The sequence below is a fragment of the Protopterus annectens genome, chromosome 8.part0 (genome assembly GCF_019279795.1).
Source record: "Protopterus annectens isolate FY-2018-M chromosome 8.part0, PAN1.0, whole genome shotgun sequence".
In the NCBI taxonomy this organism is placed as follows: Eukaryota; Metazoa; Chordata; order Ceratodontiformes; family Protopteridae; genus Protopterus; species Protopterus annectens.
Window position 1 is genome coordinate 1,892,946,019 of NC_056741.1, and position 23,872 is coordinate 1,892,969,890.

General features: G+C 38.8%; 1 protein-coding gene across 1 annotated transcript in view; it reads right to left on the reverse strand.

Annotated features, from left to right (window-relative positions):
• SLC9A5 (solute carrier family 9 member A5) overlaps positions 1-23,872 on the reverse strand; it is a 2,700,532-nt gene that overhangs the window by 932,451 nt on the left and 1,744,209 nt on the right. Inside the window, exon 6 of the mRNA XM_044081386.1 lies at positions 18,620-18,840. Coding sequence (XP_043937321.1) covers positions 18,620-18,840 — 221 coding nt within the window. The remainder of the gene's footprint in view (positions 1-18,619; positions 18,841-23,872) is intronic.

The window sequence follows — 23,872 nt, forward strand, 5'->3', positions numbered from 1 at the left end:
GGAGGTGCCCGTGGGGACCCTTCAACTTCACTGAAGTCCATATCTTCTGTGACCACCTCCTCTGAGGAGTCCAAGTACTTCCTCTTAGACATCTTCTTCCTAGGGACCTCCTCATTGGGATGCTCTGGGGAGGTATCAGAAGAAATTGAAATACACTGTTGGGAAGCCTGAGGGTCTCTGACTGGCTGTCGCTGTGGTAAAGACAGATGAGGCTCTGAGCACCCAGACGTCAAGGTAGAAGGATGAAGATCCGAGGGGGTTGGATCTGTCTGTTCTGCCAAGACAGAGAAAACCCTCTTCACAGCCTTGGAGGCAGACTGCCTTGGAGAAAGAGAAGACATCAACTCTAAAAAGGCAAGCTTTTGGAACCCTGTACTCCTCAACTCTGAAAGCAATCTCCCTGAGGTGGAAGCCAGAGCTGAGCTATCCAGTACTGAGGCTCCAAGGTGCAGAAATGGCCTTGGCCTTCAGAATCGATTTCAACATCTCTGATATGAAAGGGAAGCTTCTCCTCCAACAGCCCTCTGAATTTGACTGAACCAGAACACTCAGAGTAAGCTTCAGATCCAAAGATACTGTTATCCTCGGATCCTAGCCAGACAGATCTGGGCAGTTCAGATCCAGAGACTCTGAGACAGTTGAAGGAATCAGAGGAGGAACTTGCAGTGGAGGTGTGGTTGAAGGAGTAGGAGCTACTAAAACTCCCATATGACTCTGTGCCGAGAGGATCTTCCACACCACTCTTTCCACATCTTCTGTCAAACTTCTGGAAGAACCATTGGAAACACTAGAGGCGGACCTGGGTTGGTAATGCTCCAAGAAATGTGAGGGCACCCTTGAGGGCACCAGATCCACAGAATAACACTCGAAGTAGTAAGGCTGGAAATAGTCGGGTCTGATACCTTTTTTTGTCAGATCCAAGGAAGTCAGATCCACTAATTTTTCTTTTCTGGCTCAAATGGTGAGGTTAAATCCATCTTGGCTCTTCTCTTCAATGGCTGTGAAACAATGAAAGAAAGTTTTGGAGAAGTTTTTGATTGATCTCCAGATATACTCTCTCCAAAGGCGGACGGTAATACGCCTTTTAAAAGAACTTTCATTCAGCAAGCGCCCTGGGGTTGAATCCATGGCATATGGAACAATGTTCTTGAAGATGTAATGGTCCGACACAGTATACATACATAGTGTGAGCATCAGCCATGGGAAGTTTGTGCTCACACTTAACACATTTTTTAAACCCAGCGAGGCTTTTTCTGCCATATCAAAAAAAACTAAAAAGGCAGTCAAAATTTAATAAAGAATAGACTTTTTTATATGAGAGAAAAGGAAGAAGAAGAAAAGAAAAACTACCAGCAATGGTAGTGAAAAATGACTACACCAAGTGTAGAGAGAAAGTAAATATTATTTAAGAGATACATATTGTACGATAGATTAAAGAAGGGAGAGAAATAATAATAATAGTATTTGAAAGGTACTAACTGTACGATATGGTAAGGGATAGGAAAAAACTTTAAGAATTTATGAGAAAATTGAAACATTTTCTAGATTTAAAGATTATAAATATAACATCTGACAAACACTCAAGAGCTTTGGTCAACCACGTCTTTTGTGTAAAGTGTCAAACGAGATCTGCAGTAACTTAGGGTTGGTGTATTATGGGTAAGGGAGAAGCTTGAGAGTTTTTTGGTTGCCATGAGCTTTAGCAATGGCCAAGTCAGATCTGAGGGATTGGATCCAAATCCATCAATTGAGGATAGAATGAAAATTAACAACATCATATCTGATGTTCAAAATGGCAAGTTTTAAAATTCAGGAAGTAAAGGAGATCCTGTTTCATAATGCAAAGGGTTTTTACATAGCCTTACTACTAATAGCTGAAGCTGATGGGGATAAGTTACCAGTGTAAGAAATAAGAAGATAAAAATAGGCTCAACTTTGATATTTATTCTACTTTAAATAAGGGCTTTTTAATGGTTTTACTACTTAAATGCGTATCTGTTCACAATTTAAAAATATCCCTATTGTTTTTCTCACTGGTTTTGAAAACCAGGTGATTATTTTATGATAATCACCAATGTTTTATCATGAGAAAGCACTCAGTGTTAACCACCTGAAATGTCAATAAGTTTTTTTTTTCATTTATTTATGGAGCTGGCTTTTGCTTCACACAGTGATGTAGAATTATTTTCATAAAAAAATGCAGTCAGGATTCACTAGAATACGACTCCTCTGAATGTGCCACTTTTCAGTGAAACCCAACTGGATGAGCTCAGTATAGTAAGACTTGGGATTTACTGAAAGTTTTCTTACAGAGGGAGGAAACCCTGCCACATTCCTGTGAAAAGGGGTTTACCTCTTTCACATAATCGACCCAAGGTTTTTAAATAAGGTTTTGTTATGAAGCCATTTTGCACCTACCAGCTCACTCTCCTAGGTCCATACGACTGAATGTTGCTGAAATGTGACTTGAATGAAGTAATACTGTAACAGACTAGCCCCAAATGATGAAAGCACACAAAGAAACTACAAAATCCTAAAACTCTATGTTGACTATACAGAAAGCAATCTAAGAGCCTTAGAGTTGGTTCATTTGGGGGGGGGGGTGATACACTTGCAATTGTCATTAACGGTTTTTCTTTCATTTTATTGTACTATATGGATTTTACATGTTTGGGTCAGCACTTTTTTTGGATTCAGCCATTCTTATGTTTAGCTTCAAAAAGATTCCCCACAAGCATTGTATTTTAGGAACATCTTGGAGAGATAAGAAGCCTTATTTATGTTTTCGGTCTGATAGATTATCTCAAGGATACAGAGTAATATCTTCAATAGCATAAACTCTAAACCTTACTTGTGATACATATAAATAAGTTAATATGTTTCAGTGCTGGATTTCCTTAACCCTACTCAGATTATTTTTACCTGTATTTGCCATAAACATATGAAAGGCCCTATCTCTGAAACAGTTTCATATTTCCAAAAGATCACTTCAGGAAAAGGTACCAGGATATTCAGGTATAAAATAGAGTCAAACTGTGACTCCATTCTAAAGACAGCAGAACTACTGTGTCTTTAAAGTTTATGTGAAAATTTCATCTCAGATTTGATTTTTCTTCCACAGCATTTAAAGTTTGTAGACTCATCACTTTCGGAGATGCACTGTACTGTACTGCATTTAGGTATGATACAATGACCACACACCATTACAGATGTAGCTTGGTACCCTGCATTATAGAAAAAAAGTGCACATGTACACTGCAATCACTACTTACACTGTAATGTAAGGGCACATTTAGTCAAACAGTGTAGAAAATGACAAATGTCTTACTATACTGCATGAATGAAAAGTCCCATTACTTTTAGATAAAGAGCTTCCTTGCTTTAAGCAGGTCAGTGTGTCTTTACAAACTGTCATTTAAGTATTTATGTGGCTGCTTAAATCTATTAAAAGACTACTTGCATTTCTAGACAAGGATTGATCGGCTCCTCTTCAAAGCTGCCAAGTGAGCCACCCAACTGCTTGCACCCAGGGCAGCTGTCTTGCCCTTGTTGCAGCTCTGTGCATCTTATTTATTTATTTTTTTGACATTTTTGCCATCCTTAAAATTTGAAAAGTACAGGCTTGATTTTATCTATCTACATATTATTTCTTTACTGGGTGGGTGGGCTGGTCTACTAACTCATTTTAGCATATCAAAAATAATATACAAACATTTTACAGTAACATATTTAGGCTGGGCAAGCATTCAGAAATAAACTTTAGCAAATGTGAAAGAAGAAACAGGCTGAGTAAAACTAAAAGGTAAATAATAAGATAAAAACTTTAAAAGTATATGTTTTAGTACTTTGTAGCTTGCAGGTTTCAAGTGCTATTTTTGCTTGGTTCTGGTCTCTTCTTATACTGAAATAACAGCTAACTATTCACTACTTTCAATTGAAGTTTTCATATTATATAAGGCATTCAGTTAAAAATAGAAACAATTTATTCTTGTAAATGCAGTGATAATGGAACAGATGCACTTTGTTTGTGTCCAATTTCTATTTCTTATTATTTACCTTTTAGTTTTACTGTCAGTGATTTTTTTGTTAAGCACTAAAATAATAGAAAATATCACTTTTAAAGAGAAATTTGTGTTTTTTCCTAGATGTGAAGTTATGCGTACTCAAAATAAATATGTGATTGATACAACTCAAATTGATATATATCAAGTATATTTATCATTCGGGGTAATATGTAATTATCGACCATGGGATAGCTAAGGTCAATTACTAACCAAATGGGACAGGTTAATTCAAGCACAAAAAGGGAAACTGGCTAGTCTTAAAATGGCCGGCAAAGGCAGCTATCCTAGTACTTACTTATGAACATACACAGATTGTATTTGCCACACTGAACAAAGGGCTATATTCATGAGTGTCGCACTAACAGATGACATTCAATGCTAGGAAGTTTACTACACAAAACACTGGTTTATTCATTTTTTTAAAGCTACTTTTTCCATCAATCACAAAAGGAAAATACATAGCTTCCTTTTGCAATCAATAATACAAAAGCTTCGGGTCTATATTATCAGAACAAAAGTTTCAAACTTCGAATACCATATGGTCGACACCATATGGTCGATGTTTGAAAATTTAGAATCCGAATAAAAATAACACCGAGACAGGAAAACTGTCATTAAGTGTTTTATGCAGGGGAGAAAGCCCCCCCTGCACCCCCCCCACTACTTAAATATACCAACTCCGAGATCGCAATACAGTGCAAAAATGGAAGATTTCCATTTCATGCACTGTAGCACGATCTTGGAGTTGGTATATTTAAAGAGTGGGGGTGTGGGGGTGCAGGGGGGCTTGCCCCCTGCTTACACTCTTTTGTTTTTTTTAATAATTTTATAACACTTCGAAGTTTTAAGACTTCGATCACTAAAGTTCGATCTTTAGTGATTCAATGTCTTAAAACTTCATTGATCTAATATAAACCCAAAAACTTCATAGTGATGTATAGCCAACAAAAGTAAAGCACAAACAAAACACTTTTTTTCACAGGGGAGTATGCCTTCATGCTCCCTAACTTATATAAACTAACTCTACAATTGTACAAGTCATGACAGAAAGGAAAAATAATGCAACAAGCCAAAGATAGTTATGCAGATTAAAAGTTCCTGTACTTGATTGGAAGAGTATATGAAAACTTACAACAGTGCAAATAGCAACAGACAAGCTGCACAATCAACAAAATGCCTTGAAGGAATATGAACATATTTCCTTTAAATAAAATCTCATAAAATTTTGCAATTATAATGGTCAGGAGAGTCCACAGGTGGTTATGACTCTGGATTCTATCCCTGAAACTTGTAACCTCTTCTAGGCAGCATATTTGTAGTCTCCTTTATTAGCTTTACTGGTTGTGCTTTTAGTTGTAAACATACTGGAGTAAGCTGCAACCTGAATACTTGTGACTGTTTCTTTTTTTCACATTTTTGGCCAGTATGCATCAGACCATTGGCTGCCACTTGTGCCTTTCCTCGATCTCAGATGCTGAGAGTCACTCCTGTCCTTCCAGACTGAAACGTACATCATACTCAGTAGGAATTTTTTTATTAACTTCTTAGCCATTCTCTACTCCAACGCCTGATGTGCATTAGAGCTATCAACCTGTTATTAAGATCCATCCAGGGGTAAGAGCATAAAATATCACTATTCCCTCCCAGGTGCCAGGCATGGTAGTTGAACCCAGGTTGCCTTGGTAACAGTCATGTCTTCATCCCTTTGCACCATGAAGCTAATCTTAATTTCTTTAGTTCTGTCACAGTTCTCAGTAAAGCATTTTTTTCTATGTAACCACATTGAATGAATGAAACATCACTTTAAGACAAATACTAATTTTAGTTCTGATGTTGTATGAACATATTTATAAGTCTGAAAACTGTTGATGCATCTGAAAATAATTAACATGCACATGTCTGATGTGAGTCAACTTTAATAGAAATGTATTTCAGATCAGATTCTAAGGTCCATGCCAACCTATTTTAGTACCCAATTTACCTAGAAATATTTCTTTGAAACACTGAGATGTTATATGGGAACAGAAAATCTCTTTATGGACACCATATATAGGTAAACATCTGCAAAGAGCCTTAGTATACACGTTTAATTACAGCATCAATGAATGACTGCATCTTTTATATGTTGGTTCACAACTGTCCTGTAAGATATGAATGTTGCTGGCTTTTACTCATTAATGGGTGATTGAAAGTTACCACTTCAAATATCTAGAAAGGCAAATGCCAGCTGTCTGTAGGTTTAATATTATGGTTAATTTTATAGCTAAATGGATAAAAGCAACATTTTACTGGCCACAATTGAAGTATGGTCTAGTTTATGTCATGCTGCAGTACCACTACTACAACCCGCTGTTCTTTATAAAAATGATTTCTCTAGCAACTAACTCTTTGGAAAAAAAGTTTACTTTAACTGTTTAATAGCACTTAAATTACTTCAACAAAACAATCTGAGGATGCAAAACTGGGAATGGTGACTATGGTGTTTGTGAATAAATATACCATTCTTTTTCAGTTGGAATTTAACACGTATGCAAGTCTTCTGAAGCCTGCAGCACATAAACAAAAACAGCAATATGATCTGCAATGTGCGGGTTTTTAGTGACCTGAAAAATGTATTAATTTGTGACATTTTTAGTAAATATATAACACAGAACATAGAACTTGTAACTGAAGTTTACTACTGCCTCCAGCATAAAAATACAGCAATTATACATAGGATATGAGATGTATGGTAGCTGTCTTAACCAGAAGCTGTAATCTTTTTGTCCACTGATTACACAGTCTGCGACTACTCCTAGGCATAAAATAGAAGAGCTATAAAAATGCATTTAGAAAATTATGTAAAAGAAATAGCTAGCCAAGACCAGGGAAAACAAACTTATAACTATGTAAATGTGAAACTCTGCTCAGCTGTATTGTGGTTTCTGTATGCAAAAAATATAAGCCATAAACAGTCAGAAAAAAAAAGAAAGAGTGGAGACAGAGAGGAGGAGGAGGAGGAGGAGAGCCACTCTAGTTGCTTGTGATGTACACAGCTGCAAGTGCGTCGGCATTTGTCTTTGCCTGCAATAGGTTCTAACAGTTTGGACAGATTAGCTTAGGGCTCAGTAATTCAGTCAAAAAATAGGTTGGGAAAGTCTAACTGTAGGCAGATGTGTTTCTTTCTTGTAAATAAGTAGCATGGTGTATTTTCCTGAACAGTTTGTTTTTCTCTCTTTGTTTACCTGTTAGTTGGACAGCCTTACTTTCCAGCAAACCAGTTCATGAACGCACTGAACCGTCTTACATTCCTGAGAATCAATGCTACTACATTTAGGTTTTTTTTTGTTTTTTTTTCTTGAGTATTGTTTTTTTTCTGTTTTTTTTTTGTTTGTTTAGCTATTGCTAGCTGAACTGCTTAACTCCTTATTTCTTACTTTTTATGTATTCACTTAAAAAAACGTGTGACTGGCTGTCTATTATTAATTAAGTGGGTATGTATTGCTAACTGATAAGCTGCTGGTATTTACTTGTAACTGGCCAGACTGATCTGCTACACACTGTTATTTGTGTTTATAATTATTTGGCTTATTAACAAAAGTGAAACAGTAACTGAGATGTCGCCAGCCTGATGACAGTGTATAACCTTTAGCAAGGTCAGAAGGCTGTAGTGTTGGACACTATTAATATCCTTCCCTGGTTATTACTGTATGTATGTGAATGTAAGCTGATATGATACAGTTACTGTGGGCAAATTAGCACTGGAAATCACTGGGAGTTGAGAGAAACATGTCTATGGATCTGGGCCAAAGACTCTGCTCATTGGGATGTTCAGTGCAAAGTCTATTCTTGGCTGTGGATGGTGTATGATCATACTCAGAGTAATGGTGCATATTTCCTGTATACTGCTGTGGCAGTATACAGTGTTTTGTTTAGAGATTGATATTTGTGATGCTCTTTTTCATACTTTACTCTGTTTAATACCAGTGATGTGTCTCACCAGATCATATGCATGATGGCCATCAGATTTACTGAAAGAAAACATTTGTAATTTATAATGTATGTAAATTAAAAATATTAATATGATTTGTTTTCTTTTCTAGTAATACATGTATGCTTATGTCTTAAATGATAATTTAATAAAGATGTTAAAAACAATAAAGTACATTGAAATTATATGTGTAGCAGTGCTTCTGACTGAAACATATATATATGTGGTTAAACAGTGATATTTTGATGTATTTTTTCTATCTGTGGAGCTTTTCTTCCCCAGCCACCAAAGAAAATGAGTTTTTGACCAGTCGGACTTTTCTGGTAAACAAATATCAAAAAATAAATTAAAAAATGGTTGTATAGTAATATTGGGCTGTATATTAAATGGTATAAACATATAAAGATGATGGATATTTTGGGACAGGTTTGACTCGGCAGCATATATGCATTCATTTGTTGTATTACTGCATTGGGCCTGTAGTTATTATTGGTAGTATTTATGGTAGTTAGACATGCATTTCAAACTATGTGGCTCTCCATACTGAGTTTTGCAGACCATACTGTTTGTACAACTATGTTTGCACTGGAATTTTCTGTATGTTTATTTATGCTGTTTTTATTTGTTTATTCATGTACAAATACTTGGATAAACATTATACTACAATTTTTATTGCTGAATGCATTTCCAGTTTCACCTTCAAGCACAGCTCTCATCCTGTTACCACATTAATCAATGTCAAAGCACATACGTATGACAGGCAATAAAGCCCAAGATCAAGGGCAGGTTTTAAATACTGAGTTTATTCACTGAGAAGTTTAATAAACTAACAGGCAGATGTGAAGCACTAAGCAATTTGCGTCAAAAATTAACATTAGAACTGTGATAGGTGGCATTAGTTTTTGATTGTACTACTCCATTTTTGGCCCAAGTATTTCAAGTGTTGAGGAAGCCAAAAAAATGTGGTAACATCAGGGAATGTACTCTATCAGTGTCAGTTACGACTTATGTCTCGAGGATGCTGCATAAAGGACATTTTCAGGTAGTTCATCCAGTGCAGGGGCACAGTTACTGTTGAAGATGTGCAGTCTTATGTTGGCACAAGTTTTTTGACAGTACATCTGTAATCTAGCATTTGGGTGTGACTACAAGCTTCATTATAGCATATCATTATAGTTGTCATGTACTTTTCTTTATAACACCTGTGCTTTGTGGGCAACATTAATATATATGTGGCAACTACATGATCTTTAGTAGCTCTCATATGTAGCTGTACAGCTGGTACTGGATTAGAACCCACAGTGTTTAATCATACATACATACAAATAGTTCAAGCACGGGCATTAATGCCCTTTTAGCTTGCCAATATACCAGAACACTTGTTCCCATAATAAGTGTCCAGGCTGTTCTTAAAAATATCTAAACTAGTGCTTACTTTAATGTAATTTAGTAGTCTGTTCCATGCATCAGCTATTCTGTCAGAGAACCAATTAGTACACTTCTCATTCCTATTGAATCTCCTACATAGGTTGTCTGATGATTCTCTAGTACTTTTTGATAACCCCAAACATTCCCAGAGGTAGTTGTCTCTAAATACCCTATATACTTGAATAAGATCTCCTCTTAGATACCTGTAAGAAACACTGTACAAGTTCAGATATTTTAGTCTTTCATATTAACTTAAATTTTGACATCCATGGGTTCTCTTGGTATATTTCTGCTGTACTCTTTCCAGTTTACTCATGCTTCTTTTCTTATAGGGTTTTCATATTGTTATTCCATACTCAAGTTTGGGTCTAATGTAACTAACAAACACTGACTTTATCATTTTTGATTCCCTAGACTTTATAAATATTTTTATACAACCTATAGTTCTATAACTATCATTAACCAATTGCTTGATATGATTAGAAAAACCCATAGCTGAATCTACCCATATACCCAGGTCCTTAAATGAGTCTACAGTTTCAATCACTGTGTGCTGTATTAAATATTCACCTTTCAGTTTATGTCTCCCAAATCTCATATGCTTAGTTGCTGATGTATTTATCAGCATATTATTCTCCTGTGCCCAAATGGTCAATTTAGTCAAGTTATTTTGCAGACATGCCTTACTGTAACACACATAACCAGTTTACTCATTTTCAGGTTGTCTGCATATAGACTGTAGAACACCTCAGATGAAAAAGTTAGGCCTGAAAGATACAATCTGGGACAGATCCCTGTGGGACACCCTGACTGTAACAAAGGATTTCACCAGTCGAGTTGCCATATGATACTTGCTGTTTCCTATTTGCAAGCCATGCAGCTATCCATCTTATCAAGAGTACATCAATGCCGTCATGTTTATGTTTGGGATGAAATCCATAATGTTCTGTGTCTAGCTATGTTGCACTTGCTGTATGTCAGTTCTGGTACCTTTGCCACAGAATGTACAGCATACATCTTAGAATGCCATCTCTCCAAATATTTTGGCATACAGTCCATTACATAGGTGTGGCTGGAATATATGTAGGGGGAATTGTGTTGATATTCTGCAATCTGTCATCCTGGAGGTAGACTAAAGCAGCTGACACACAGGGTTGCATACTACCACAGATTGTGGTATCCGGCATGACAGAGGGCTGCATCAGTACTGATCCATAACATGGGTTTGATTTGTATCTTGTGGGTGCCTTCCTAATATCTATAATAATTTCTTATTTCTGACAGATGCATCAAGTTTGAGGACAGCATACAAATAGTCCGCATTTTAAGTTTTACCTTCCTATATTATGTATACAGAAATGTTGTGGCCTGTTACTATTTTCAGCAATGAGAGAAGTACATGGACAGAGAGATTCTACAATATGTACAATCCAAAGTAGCTGTGCCAGCTTAAGTTACTAAACTGGACTGTACAGATCCAATCTTTTCTACACAGCTTCAGAGCATTATGTTAGCACATCTTATGTCTAACACAGCAAACTTATGGAAGCTGTGAGCACAGCCAAATACTGTTCCAACATGAAAGTACAGTTGTGCAAGTCCTACTTACCTATAACAATAGATGTTCATAGAACACTGTTTTTCTGGCATATGGGTAGTATTGGCCTACTACCCTATCTCTGGCAGTTTACCAAAGCTCAGAGCTCCGCCCATTGCCTATCTATGGGTGTGAAGGACCAATCACCTGAGAGTAGAGAGACTATTTTTCAGACTGACAGACAGGACCCTTTACATTTTCTAGGTGCCAGAAGGAAGAGAAGATAAAAATGCAAGCTTGAGAATACCTAGTGTTACAAACTCACCCCCAAACACACACACACACACACACACACACACACACACACACACACACACACACACACACACACACACACACACACACACACACACACACTCAAACAAACAAAAAAGAATGCTGCATATAACTCAGTGCACCTAAAACACCAAACTACGTACATTAAAAAAAGGGAATGGTGGGTGGGTGCTGCCAATAAGGCAGTTTGTTCTACAAACACCTACAGTTACAGGTAAGTAGAACTTAGCCAATTGTACTATGTTCAACAAACGCACTGCCTTACTGGCATGTGGGTAGGTTCCCAAAGCTTACTCAGCCTGGAAGGATAAGGGTTGAGAAGCCCATGAAGAATAATCCTAGCAAAACCTGCTCTGTATTTAGAAAAGGCTTCCAGCTTGTAATGCTTCACAAAGGTATAGATAGATGGCCAAGTTACTTCCTCGAGATTATTCTGAGTCCACTCCTTTTCAATAAACCACCAGAGATGAAAGGACCCTAGCAGAATGCACCTTCACCTTGCCTGGACTCATCTTGCTATGGTGGATGTAACAAAAAAACAATACCAGAAGACAACCAATATGAAATGGATTGCTTAGACAAAGGTTGACCATTCTTTGCTCCTGCTTAAGAAATAAATAGTCTTTCAGCTTTCCTGAAGAGTTTTGTTCTGTCAGGGAATTATCTGAGCTACTTTTGCACATTCAAGGTATGAAGTATCCTCTCTCCATTATTCTTAGGGTCTGTGCAGAACACAATGAGGTTAACAGACAGGTTGAATGACAGTTAATTTTGAGACCACTTTCAGCATGAAAGACAGATTAGTGTGCAACACCACCTTATCCCTGTGGAAAATCATGTAAAGTTTTCCCACCATGAGAGCTTGCAGCTCTCAGACTCACGTTGCAGATGTCAGACCAATAAGCAAAACAATTTTTCATGTAAAGAACTTCAGATCAGTCTGAGCAGAAAGTTCAAAAAGTGGTAAGGTCAATTTTTCCAAAAAGTAGTTGATATCTCATGAAGGAGGAATTTGCTTGTGAGGGAGTGTCTGATATGCAGTGCTCCTTTTATAAACTGTTTTACCAAGAGAGAAAAGGAAAGAGGGGGGTCCACAGGCAGTCAAGCAAAGATGACCACTAAATGTACCTTAATGGACACATACGATAAGCCATCCTAAAGTAGCTCACACAAATATTTCAAGACCAGAGAGATGTCAACGTGAATAGACCATTTGTTCCCATTTAAGCACCACTTTAGAAAAAAAAAATAATCATTTGTAAATGTAACATTTTTTAGTAACAGGTTTTCTAGCTTCCTTTAACACCTGTTGTACATCATGGAAACAAATGCATAAATGGAGTCAAAACTTAATCAGCCAAACTGTTAGCTGTAGTTCTCCAAACTGGGGTTCACCAGTTGCCCCTGAGACTCTGTGAGCAAATCCAGAGTGTGAGTAAGTCTGTGATAATTGCTCTTGGCCAATACCATTAGAAGAGAGAACCAAGACTACCTGGGCCAACAGGGGGTCACCACAATGACCTTTGGCATTTTTTTTAATCTTCAGAGGAATGTTGTGAATCAGGGAAATGTACAGAAACACATACAGGAACATTCCTGTCCAAGGGAATGAAAACACATCTGTTCTCCAAGCATAGCAGCAAGGATACCTGGAATAGAATTTCTCCAGCTGTACATTTTGAAAGGAGGTGAACAGATCAATTTGAGGAATTCCCCACATCTGGACTAGATCCTGGAACACCACTGCCTTAAGCTGCCACATGTGCAGGTCTGCACAGGATCTGCCTAGACTGTCTGCTACAACATATTGCTCTGACAGGATGGATGAACATGAAGAGTCAGAGAATACTGCAAAGCCAGCTCCTAGGCCATCATTGACAAGTGGCATAGGGGGTATGACCATGTACCTTTTTGTTGCTAAGGTACGACATCACTGTGATGTTTTCTGTAACCACCAGAAGAGGACCTGGAGTCCACAGGTGTGCTGCCGTTTGTTCTTGGACCCCTAAGTGGCCTGTAAACACAGCTCCCAAATAAAATCACTGTAACAGGCAGGAAGAAGGGAAGATCTAGACTGAAACTCAACTATGCTCTCCACCACTTTAACTCTCATATAATAATGGGCATCACCAGTAACAGAGATTCCAAGGAATGTAGATTCTGGGCCCAACAATTCTGGACATACCATTGAATTTTACACATGTGGAGGTGGGCCAGTGGTATCATGAGAATCAGGGATGCCACAAATCCTAGAATTTTTAGGAAGTCTCTTGCTGAGGAAAACTTCCTCCTAGAGAATTTCTGAAACACCAACTGGTAAGAGAGGACTTTGTCTTCAGGAAGAAAAGCTTCTTTTGTCAGAGATAATTAAGCAATCCAGGAAGATGAGTCTTAGCGAGGGTGTCAGGCACGACATTTGAAGGCCCTAGTTGGGTAAGTAAGGTTGATACCTTCTCTAGTGATTCCAAACACCTGTATACAGACTTTGCAGAGATCAGCAAATCATCCAAGTAAGAAAGATGTGAATGCCAGGAGTCTGGCAATGAACCACTACTGGAGAAAGGCAAATGGCACATTCTCAAGGCACACTGGATAGCCCAAAGGGCAATGCAGGGAACTGGTAGTGCGAACCAGGCAACAAATCTCAGGTGTTGCCAGAAGAGATGAGCAATGGGGATATAGTGATATGCATCCCTTAAGTCCAGGGTAACCATGAAGTAATGGTCTGGCAAAAGAGGAAGAGCTGTCTGCAGGTGAGCATCTTGAACTTGGGAACCTAAATAAAGGTATTCAGAAAGAATAAATCCGATACCAGACTCCATGATAGCTCTTTTTTGGAAACCAGGAAAATTCTGGAATAGAAGCCTTTTAGTCTTTCTAAACAAGGGACTAGTTCTTTGAACCCTGAGTGCAGCATCTGCCAGATTACAGAAGGGAATAATAAAGTCTGGCTTGATGGGTGAGGGTGCACTCTCCTTAAACTGAGGAGGAGGTTCCTTCCACTGCCACCTGTATCTCTGCCAACAATTTTTAGCACCCATGTGTTGAAAACTACTGATGGCCAGGTTGCCTTGTTGTGAGCTAACTTTCGAGATGAGGCACCTATTGAGGACTAAAGAAAGATAGATGACATGCCTTGGTATAGTCATAGGTTGAAAGTGGGAGGTTATCATTTTTGGGAAAGGAACCCCTCTTGCTAGATTTGCCATCATTCTTGTTTTGCCATTTCCTTTTTGTGCTTGGCTTTTGTTCAGCTGGGACTTTTGTTTGTTAGGCCACTGAAAATTATCCTGATCATTGGAGGGAACTTGAGAATATGGAACATTTTTGACATTTTAGTGACATCTTGCATCAGTTTACCTCTGTCAGCTGAAGGAAACATACAATCAGACTCAAGAAGAGCATTAATAATCTCATTATGTAACTAATCTGAAAAATTTTGGCTGTGCAACCAAGTATGCCTCCTTATCACCACAGATGTCTCTGCATTTCTAAGAAGAGTATCAACCCCTTCCAAGGCACTCTTTACTGACACTTGAGAAACACTGGACACAATGGCTTTGACCCAGACTTTTTGTTCAGCAGTGAATTTGTTAAACTATATCTATATATACACACACACACACACACACACACACACACACACATCCTAGCACAATAAACACTGGTAACACCTTAAAGGCTACCATGCTGAACTGCACCAGCTTTTTCTCTGCAATTCTACTTGCCTAGCTTATCTAAAAGGACAGAGTTTGATGAAGACATAGTCTTTTTTTGGATCCACAGACAAAGGGGGGCCTTGTAGAACAGGCATGGTCAAACACACACTGAAGTTCTTAAACACTTTTTAGACAAAAACTCATTTAATAGAGGAGAATTACAATCTTTCTTAAAAACATTCTCTGATGCTGAGATTAATGGAGGAAAGTTTGCCATGTCCGAGTCATCATATTCTAAAAGATCATGCCCCCTGCTGACCTCAGCAGCAACCATATATTGCTCCCAACTAAATATATCCCTAAAACTCACCAGCATCTTGGAAAAAGAAAACATTTGTGTGGGTTTCTGCTCCTGTTCTTCATAACAGGAAGCTGGCTCATCAGACTGACACTTCTGAAATGTCAGATTCCAAATCTCTTTCAAAATCAGGATCCCTGGGTGGTTGAATGGGGGGTGTTGAGCACAAGCATTATTCATAACCTGGGTTTGCACCCTGCCATCAACTGCCTAAACAGTGGATCTATCCATAGCCACCAACTCAGGTGAAAACCCAATTATGGACTGCTGCCCTGTAATACAGTGGGTCTTCTGTCTCTTTTTTTGTATGCATTACAGAAGTGGGAGAATCCCTGGGTGGAAGGTTTATCAACACTGCCAACAGATTCTGCATCTCTGCCTTCCCCTTCAGATAAAGAGTTGGGTTATCCCCAGTTGTGGTACTACTACCACCACACCAGGGGACCTGGAAGCAAAAGAAGGCAAATAGTCCAATAGCCTGCTTAAGGCTAATGCGAAGTCCCAAGCAGTAGACTGAGGCATATTTCTTAACTTATTTCTGTTTTTAGGAGTACAAGGAGTAGATGGTAATGGGGAGGTCACCTTCTCAGAATCCATCAAGTCAAGGGACAAGAAACTAGCCAGTTCAATACCAAATACTAGTTGCACTGTAAGCTTATTAAAAAAGATGGACAGATCTCACTATTCTACATCTAAATAGCAATCTAAAGACCATTTCTGTAGGGATACTGTTCTGAATACTACACTGAGAAAATGACAGTATTTTCAGTAACACAGTTAAAACACAAAATACATGCACAAAAATTCCCCTGATTTAAAAAAAAAGACTACTTTCAGTCCAAATGACTGGATACAGCCTAAAATCGTATTAGACAATAAATATATTATAAACTAATGCAAAATTCCTCTCATGGAATTTTAACATACAAAATAGCACCAAAACTGTGATTTAAAAGAAAAAGAATGTTTAAAATTCTGTAATCCTGTTCAAGCTCTTCAAATAATTATAACCCCAAAGAAAAACTGCAATATCAGCAGTTTTTTTTCTGTCAAACTTTCAAATGAAGCTTTTAATCATCAGGACTTACTGTGCTAGTCAAAGTAAAAATAGAAGCATATAAATCAGAAAAAACAGCCAAAGCAGCAGAATATACTATTATACAACGACCCCCCCCATTAATATTCCAAAACATGCACGCTGATTGGTCAGCGTGCACGTTGTAAATCAGAGTTATAGTAATGGAAAAAGGTCTGGTTGCCCGGACTTTTTCCATTAGTATAACTTTTTTTTACAGCAACGGAGAATGCAAGATCTCCGTTGCTTTGTCTCGCTATGTTAAATGAGTTTAACATAGCGAGACAGCTTTAAAAAAAGTAACGGAGATCTTCCTATCTCCGTTACTTTTTTAAAGGTGTCTCGCTATGTTTAATGGGCTTAACACAGCGAGACAACTTTAAAAAAAGCAACGGAGATTCTCCGTTGCTTTTTTTAAAGCTGTCTCACTATGTTAAACTCCTTTAACATAGCAAGACAGTGTGTAAAAAGCAACGGAGATCTTGCTTTCTCAGTTGCTTTTTTCAGAATTGTCTCGCTATGTTAAATGGGTTTAACATAGCGAGACAGCTTTAAAAAAAGCAACGGAGATTCTCTGTTGCTTTTTTTAAAGCTGTCTCGCTATGTTAAACTCCTTTAACATAGCGAGATAGTTTGTAAAAAGCAACGAAGATCTTGCTTTCTCTTTTGCTTTCACCCACAGCTCTGATGTACTGCGTAAGCAAATGCATGCGCAGTACATCAGAACTGCCGCAGAATACCAGACAGCTGCGGAAGGGCAGCAAGCAGGCATTATACAATGCTATTACTTAAGAAAAGTAATTATTTTTTTTCTTAAATAATGTCATTGTATAATAGCAATAACCCACTTCTGGTGGTAATGCTGGATTTACCCATGGTTGTCTTTGTTTGGCCACTCGGGCTTCACCCTCGTGACCAAACCACACCAACCGTGGGTAAATCCAGCATTACCCACACCCAGGCGTGGGTTATTGCTATATTCAACCACCGACAGAAAAAGCTGAGGGAGGAAATAAAAACAAAACTGTTTTTTTTCAATCTGAGCTCAGCAAATGGAATATCCAGTGTAAAGAGCAGTCTTCTCAGAGATCATTCTCTTACTTCAGAAAAAAATGAAAAGGTCCTGTCTTTAGGTATAAAAAGCAGTCCCTCTACTCTCAGGTGATTGGTCCATTAAACTGACAGAGAAGCAGGGGAAGAGCTATGAGCTTATGTAGACTGTCAGAGATATGGTAGCAGAGCACTACAAGCCATTTGCCAGTAAGGCAGTGGATTTGTTGAACATTATCTATGTTTGATGAAAGGGAGTACACAGGCTAAATAAGTCAAGATCAGTTTTCTTGCAGAGCCCCCTTTGGTCATGATAAACTCAACTGCAGAAATTACATGTTTCAGCTGGAAATATCTGAAATGGCAGATCTGTGGATATAAACAAGTTATTCCTCTGTCATTTATTGCTTCATCAAATCTGTCAACAAACTTATCAGTTTTATATTTTCTTAACTAATTCTATGACAAGTATAGAACAAATGTAATTTTCCTCCATGTGATTTTCTTTTATGTACTCACTAACCAACACACTCAATATGCAGACAAATGGATATGATACACACACACGTATGTACATAGAAGTGAACACTAATGCACAGCTCACCACTGAAAATCAGTCCCTGACTGAAAAAAAAAACACAGAGGTGCACTACTACCCAAGAGTACTATTATAGTACTTTTTCAACAAACTTAATATAATAAATGTTTAAAATGATACTCTTAAGTCCTTGTGCATTAGGCAAATCCCACTGCACAAGATAGCTGGTGACATTACTTCACAAGGAAAGCCAAAAATAAATAATTTAGCTGACATTGCCAACAGTAAATGACGGTATAAACAGCAAAGCAGATTCAGGCCAGAATGCTGAAATCCTGCCAGCTGTTTAATGAGCAGCTTCCATCTGAATCCCCAAATTAAAGCCAGTTGGGGCTAAGTTCTTGCTCTGTCAGTTATATGGAGTTTCTACTAAGCATGATTGACTCATATGCTAGATGTACAATAGTGGCATCTCCTCAAGAATTCTAAGCCATGTTTCCAAGCTTAAACTGTAATGGAGAAGTCTGTAATACTTGTGGCATGCCATCTTCTATAACAAATAATACTTGCACGTGTGGGATTTAAGGTAAAAATCAAAACTTGCCTAGGGCCCTGAAGACAAAGATGAAGAGAAGTGTACAAAGCACAAGTGCGGTGTCCCACGTCCACTTGGAGGTGTCAACAGCTGAAAGTCCCAGCAATATGAAGATAATGGTTTCTGCACTGCTGGCCAAAGTCTTCATGGTATACTTAACAGTAGTCCGAGACTTCTGAGAAATATTAGCCTCTACATACTTCTTACAGCACAAACCACAAAATGTCACCCTGCAAAAGAAAGAAGAAAACATAAATGGAGCTTGTGAAAGAAGACTTCAACAGGCTGCATACCTGAGAAAAGAATCACAAAGGATCACTAACAAACAGATAAGAAATAAGGATGTAAAGATATTTACAGACATCAAACTTTGGACTGCTGTGGATATCAAAGTATGTTTACGTAAAACATTTGTTTTCCATCTGAGTAATATTACCCAAAGGCTCTATTCAAAACCACAGGGCAAACAGACATGTAGAACAATGCTCTGCAGATATTCAGTGCAACTGGCAGATGTACACAACTAATAAAACAATGCTGTTAAATAAGTAATGTTTAACAGTATACAGAAACAATCATGATCTGAAAACACAGTAGTGAAAGCAAGGGACATTTATAGTAGTGCTGTATTACTCCTGATGCCATAAAGTTGTTATAATTATATAATTAACCCAGTCCATCAAGGTAATACAAGATAAGAACTTTGCAAATTATACTTGTGGCATGCAGCAGAAGGTAATATGCAGTATTACCAGCAGGTTTAGTTGTTAAATAGGTGATTGCTAAGCTAATGTTTTCAGATGACCTTTTTAAGCCTAGGCATGCTTCCCAAGAATCAAATCCTCTATCTTTTGTCTGGGAGTTAAACACTTTAACCATTATGCTAAACAGAGACTACCCAATGTAAGATGGCATCTCTGTGAAGCTATAGGTATTAGGTAGTTCAGTAACTTAGTTCAGAAACTGGAGAATTTAAAGGTAGCCATCATTTCAAAAGGAAGGGAGTTCCTTTAGAGAAGGCAATCTCCACATTACCAAGGCCAGAGGCTGTCCTGCTGAATACTGATGGATCATTTTGTTATCACCTGCAGGAGAACTGAGAAGGGTTTATAGTTACACCAAAAATATATAACAGGCACAGGATACGGCAGAGTATCAAAAAACAAGTGTAACTAAAAACAAAAAAAGGTACAGAGCCTATGAGGCTAGAAAGCAAAGTATAATTTATTAAACAAAAGTACAGGTAAGCGCTTTTGCTAATTGCTTCATCAGACGAACTTGTTAAAAGACAACCAACATTTATATACTGCAGCAACCAAACCATGCTTGAAATCAATTAGGCAATTCTTAAAAAGACATTAGTTCATCATATATAAAACCTATGCAAAAAAAGTGTAAAATGCCTAAAAAATATGTATTAGATAAATAATATATAAAAAAATATATAAAATATGCATAAAAGTGTGTGATGACACTTGTTAAAAGTCCTGTTTATGTGTATATAAACAATATCCACATTCAGTGTTTCAAAAGGCATGACTTCAGAAAAGGCTTTAGTGTGAAAGCCTCATTTAAGCCTGGTGGTTTTTTAGCATTAAAAAGCAAAATCCATTTCTATTCTGCCCCTTCAGTCTGATTAACCAAAACGCCACCTCTCATGTTAACATCTAGAACTTGTAAGACCATAAACCTGAAATTATGTTCAGAACCATAATGCATAACATGTTGTGCTGAAGCATTTGTATCTTTCTTATTGTTAATGTCTCTATAATGCTAAAGTATTCTGTCTTTTAGACATCTGTTCGTCTTACCTATATAGAAAGCAGACATACATGGCAGAAAGCAAAATAAACTATATTCATTGATCTACAATCAGCATAAAAGTCCAATTATATTTTGAACTCTAGGACAGGATGGACATAAACCTGTGCAGAATGAATATACTTACAAGCAGAACATCTCCTGCATGAGAACATGCCCAGTCTACTGGATTCAACCCCAGCCATATATTGTTGGGTGTTGTAACAAAGATGTTTCCTAAGAGATTTATTATTTCTAAATGAGAAACATGGTGTTTCACCAATAACTCTTTTTAACCCATCTATGGTATGCAATATGCCCCAGTTCCATTTAATAATATCACAGTACCTATTAATGTCACTGGAATATTGCAAAGAAACCCTGAAAGTATCAGTGTTCAGTGTAGAAGTATTGGTACTTGTGCTAACCACCCCCTCAGTGAAATAAGGCTTACATCTACCTGCCCTCTTGTTCCAAGCATCAGATATACAAAAATCAATTTCAGCTTCTTTATAACCCCTGCTAAGAAAGTCCTTCTTAAGGGATTCTAAAGCCAGTTGTAAGTTTACATCATTGTTGTGCAACCTCATCAAATGATAAACCTGGCCTTTAAGTACATTTCGTGTAACATGGCTGGGGTGCATGCTGTTCTTATATAAATAATTAGAAGTTATGTACCTACCATAACGTTCCATGTTGGTTGTCTTCTCTCGCCTTCTTTCTTGCTGGATGGGGCTCCGACTCGGCACTTGCTAAGCTCGAGAGTCACTTTTACCAGCTCGAGGCAGCCCCATATCCCATGATGCAAGGCGGTGAATACCCAGATCTCGTTTGGTACCTAGAGGGAAAACTACCTAGCATAAAAAACTTTCCACTAAGGAAAGAAGAGCAATTAGCCTAAAAAGGCTGTAAGGGGAAACCAGATAACTAAATCTAGAACTAACTGGTGCCCAAAGAAGCAATCTTCCAGAGACAAGGGAGATCCAGGTCTGTCCAGGCAAGGGGGCAGGAGGGAGGGTCGAAAGAAAGAAGGCGAGAGAAGACAACCAACATGGAACGTTATGGTAGGTACATAACTTCTAAATGTTAGGTTGTCAATCTCGCCTTCATTCTTGCTGGATGGGACCGCGTCCCTAGCACCTCTATCCTGGGTGGCTCATTGGAACAGACTCTTGAGAACCGTAGAACCAAAACTGGCTCTATCCCTGGAGGCCAACTCCAATTTGTAATGAGAAACAAAGGTATGAGGAGTAGCCCAAGTGGCTGCTGCACAGATAGTATCTAAGGGTAGTCTAGCCTGAAAGGCTGTAGAAGTGGCTAAGCCTCTAGTGGAATGTGCCTTAGGTTTTGAGCACAGTTGTTTGCCCCTAAGTTGATAGATTTCGGAAATGGTGGAAGATAGCCATCTAGATAAGGTCACTTTGGAAACAGGAAGGCCTTTCTTATTTTCAGCATAGGAAAGAAAGAGCTGATCAGACTTTCTGAATTGTTTTGTTCTGTCCAAATAATATCTGAGTTGGCGATGAACATCAAGATAATGTAATTTTTGTTCCGATCTGTTGGAGTAATTGGGAAAAAATACAGGGAGATCAATAGATTGGTTTAAATTTGTTTTTGAAGCAACCTTGGGCAAAAAGGCTGGATTAGTTCTCAAGGATACTCTGTCCTTGTGGAAGACCAAATATGGGGGACGAACAGAAAGGGCATGAAGTTCTGACACTCTCCTAGCTGAGGTAATAGCGACAAGGAAGAGTGTCTTCCACGAAAGAAACTTTAGTGAGCATGAAGCAGCTGGCTCAAAAGGAGGAAGAATTAAGGATGTCAACACAAGATTTAGGTCCCATTGAGGAGGAGGACTCCTGACAGGAGGTTTGAGGAGAAAAACTCCTTTCAGAAAAGCTCTACAGAGCTTGTGGGACATAATGTTGTGATCTGCAAACCCGACATGAAAGTTCGAGATTGCAGCCAACTGAACTTTGACCGTGGAAGAGGAAGAACCCGAGTGAAAAATTTCCGCTAGAAAATCCAAAACTTCATGAACAGGGGCAGTAAAGGGATCTATGTTCCTTGATTTCGCCCAAAGGGAGAAACGTTTCCACTTGCTAGAGTAAATCCTTCTAGTAGAGGATTTAAGGGAAGCCACTATGATATCCCTACCAGGGTTAGAGATCATAGGAAGCCTGGCTAAGGAAGGAAGTGGAGCAACCAAGCTGTGAGGTTGAGAGAAGGAATGGACCGATGCAGCTGACCCGACTGATGGATCAGAAGATCTGGCACTGGGTCCAGATGCCACGGCTGCACCAAAAGATGACGATGAAGGAACGGAAACCAAATTTGTCGAGGCCAATACGGGGCAATGAGAATCATTTTGGCTCTCAAAACGGTAGCTTTCTGGAGTACCTGTGGTATCAATGGAAAGGGAGGAAAGGCATAAAGAAGTCCCTGGGGCCAATCTTGGGTAACAGCATCTCTGGGGGGATGGCCCGGAAGTGGGAAGAGAGAGAAGAAGGTTGGGCATTTGCTGTTTTGGGGAGTAGCAAAAAGATCGCAACATGGGCGGCCCCACTTCTGAAAAATCTCTCCACTATAGATTGTTTGAGAGACCACCGTGAGGCATGAGTATAGCTCTGCTCAATCTGTCCGCTAAAATGTTGGTTTTCCCAGGGATATGCGTTGCTACCAGAAACCGATGAGAGGAGATCGCCCATTGCCAAAGTCTGAGAGCCTCTCGACACAAGGGGTAGGACTTGGTTCCGCCCTGCTTGTTGATGTACCACACTACGGACATGTTGTCCGTGTGAACTGCAATTGTTCCCAAGGGAAGAAAGTTTTTGAGGGCTTGCAACGTTAAAAGCACTGCTCTCATCTCTAGGACATTTATGTGCAGGTGGTATTCGAACGGTTGCCACGTCCCATGAACCATCCTGCCCTGATAATGACCCCCCCACCCATCAGGGAGGCGTCCGTAGTGACTGTGGCTACCGGTGCCGGGAAAACAAAGGGTCTGCCCTGATGAACCTGGGGAGAAGAAATCCACCAGGATAGATGGTTTTTGCAAGTTTGTGTCACCAGAATTTGGTGACGTATGGGAAGTTGTTGGTAAGACCACTGGGTGAACAACATCCATTGAAGGAGACGCATATAAAAGCGGGCCAGAGGAAGAAGAGTAATGGCAGCTGCCATGAGGTCCAATACTTTTAGGACCAGTCTGGCTTGCACCTTTTTGCTGGCAAGGATGATCCAAATATGGTTCTGGATATCTAGGATTCTCTGGCTTGTGAGGTTTGCTGACATCCGAACAGTGTCCAAATTTGCGCCTATTAAAGTAATAGACTGGCAGGGCAATAAGGAGGATTTTTCGTAGTTGATCGAAATTCCTAACTGAGTGCAGAGATTTAGGGTGTAATCCCTGGCTTGGAGAAGTTGATGCCTGGTGGTGGCTGAGAGGAGCCAGTCGTCGAG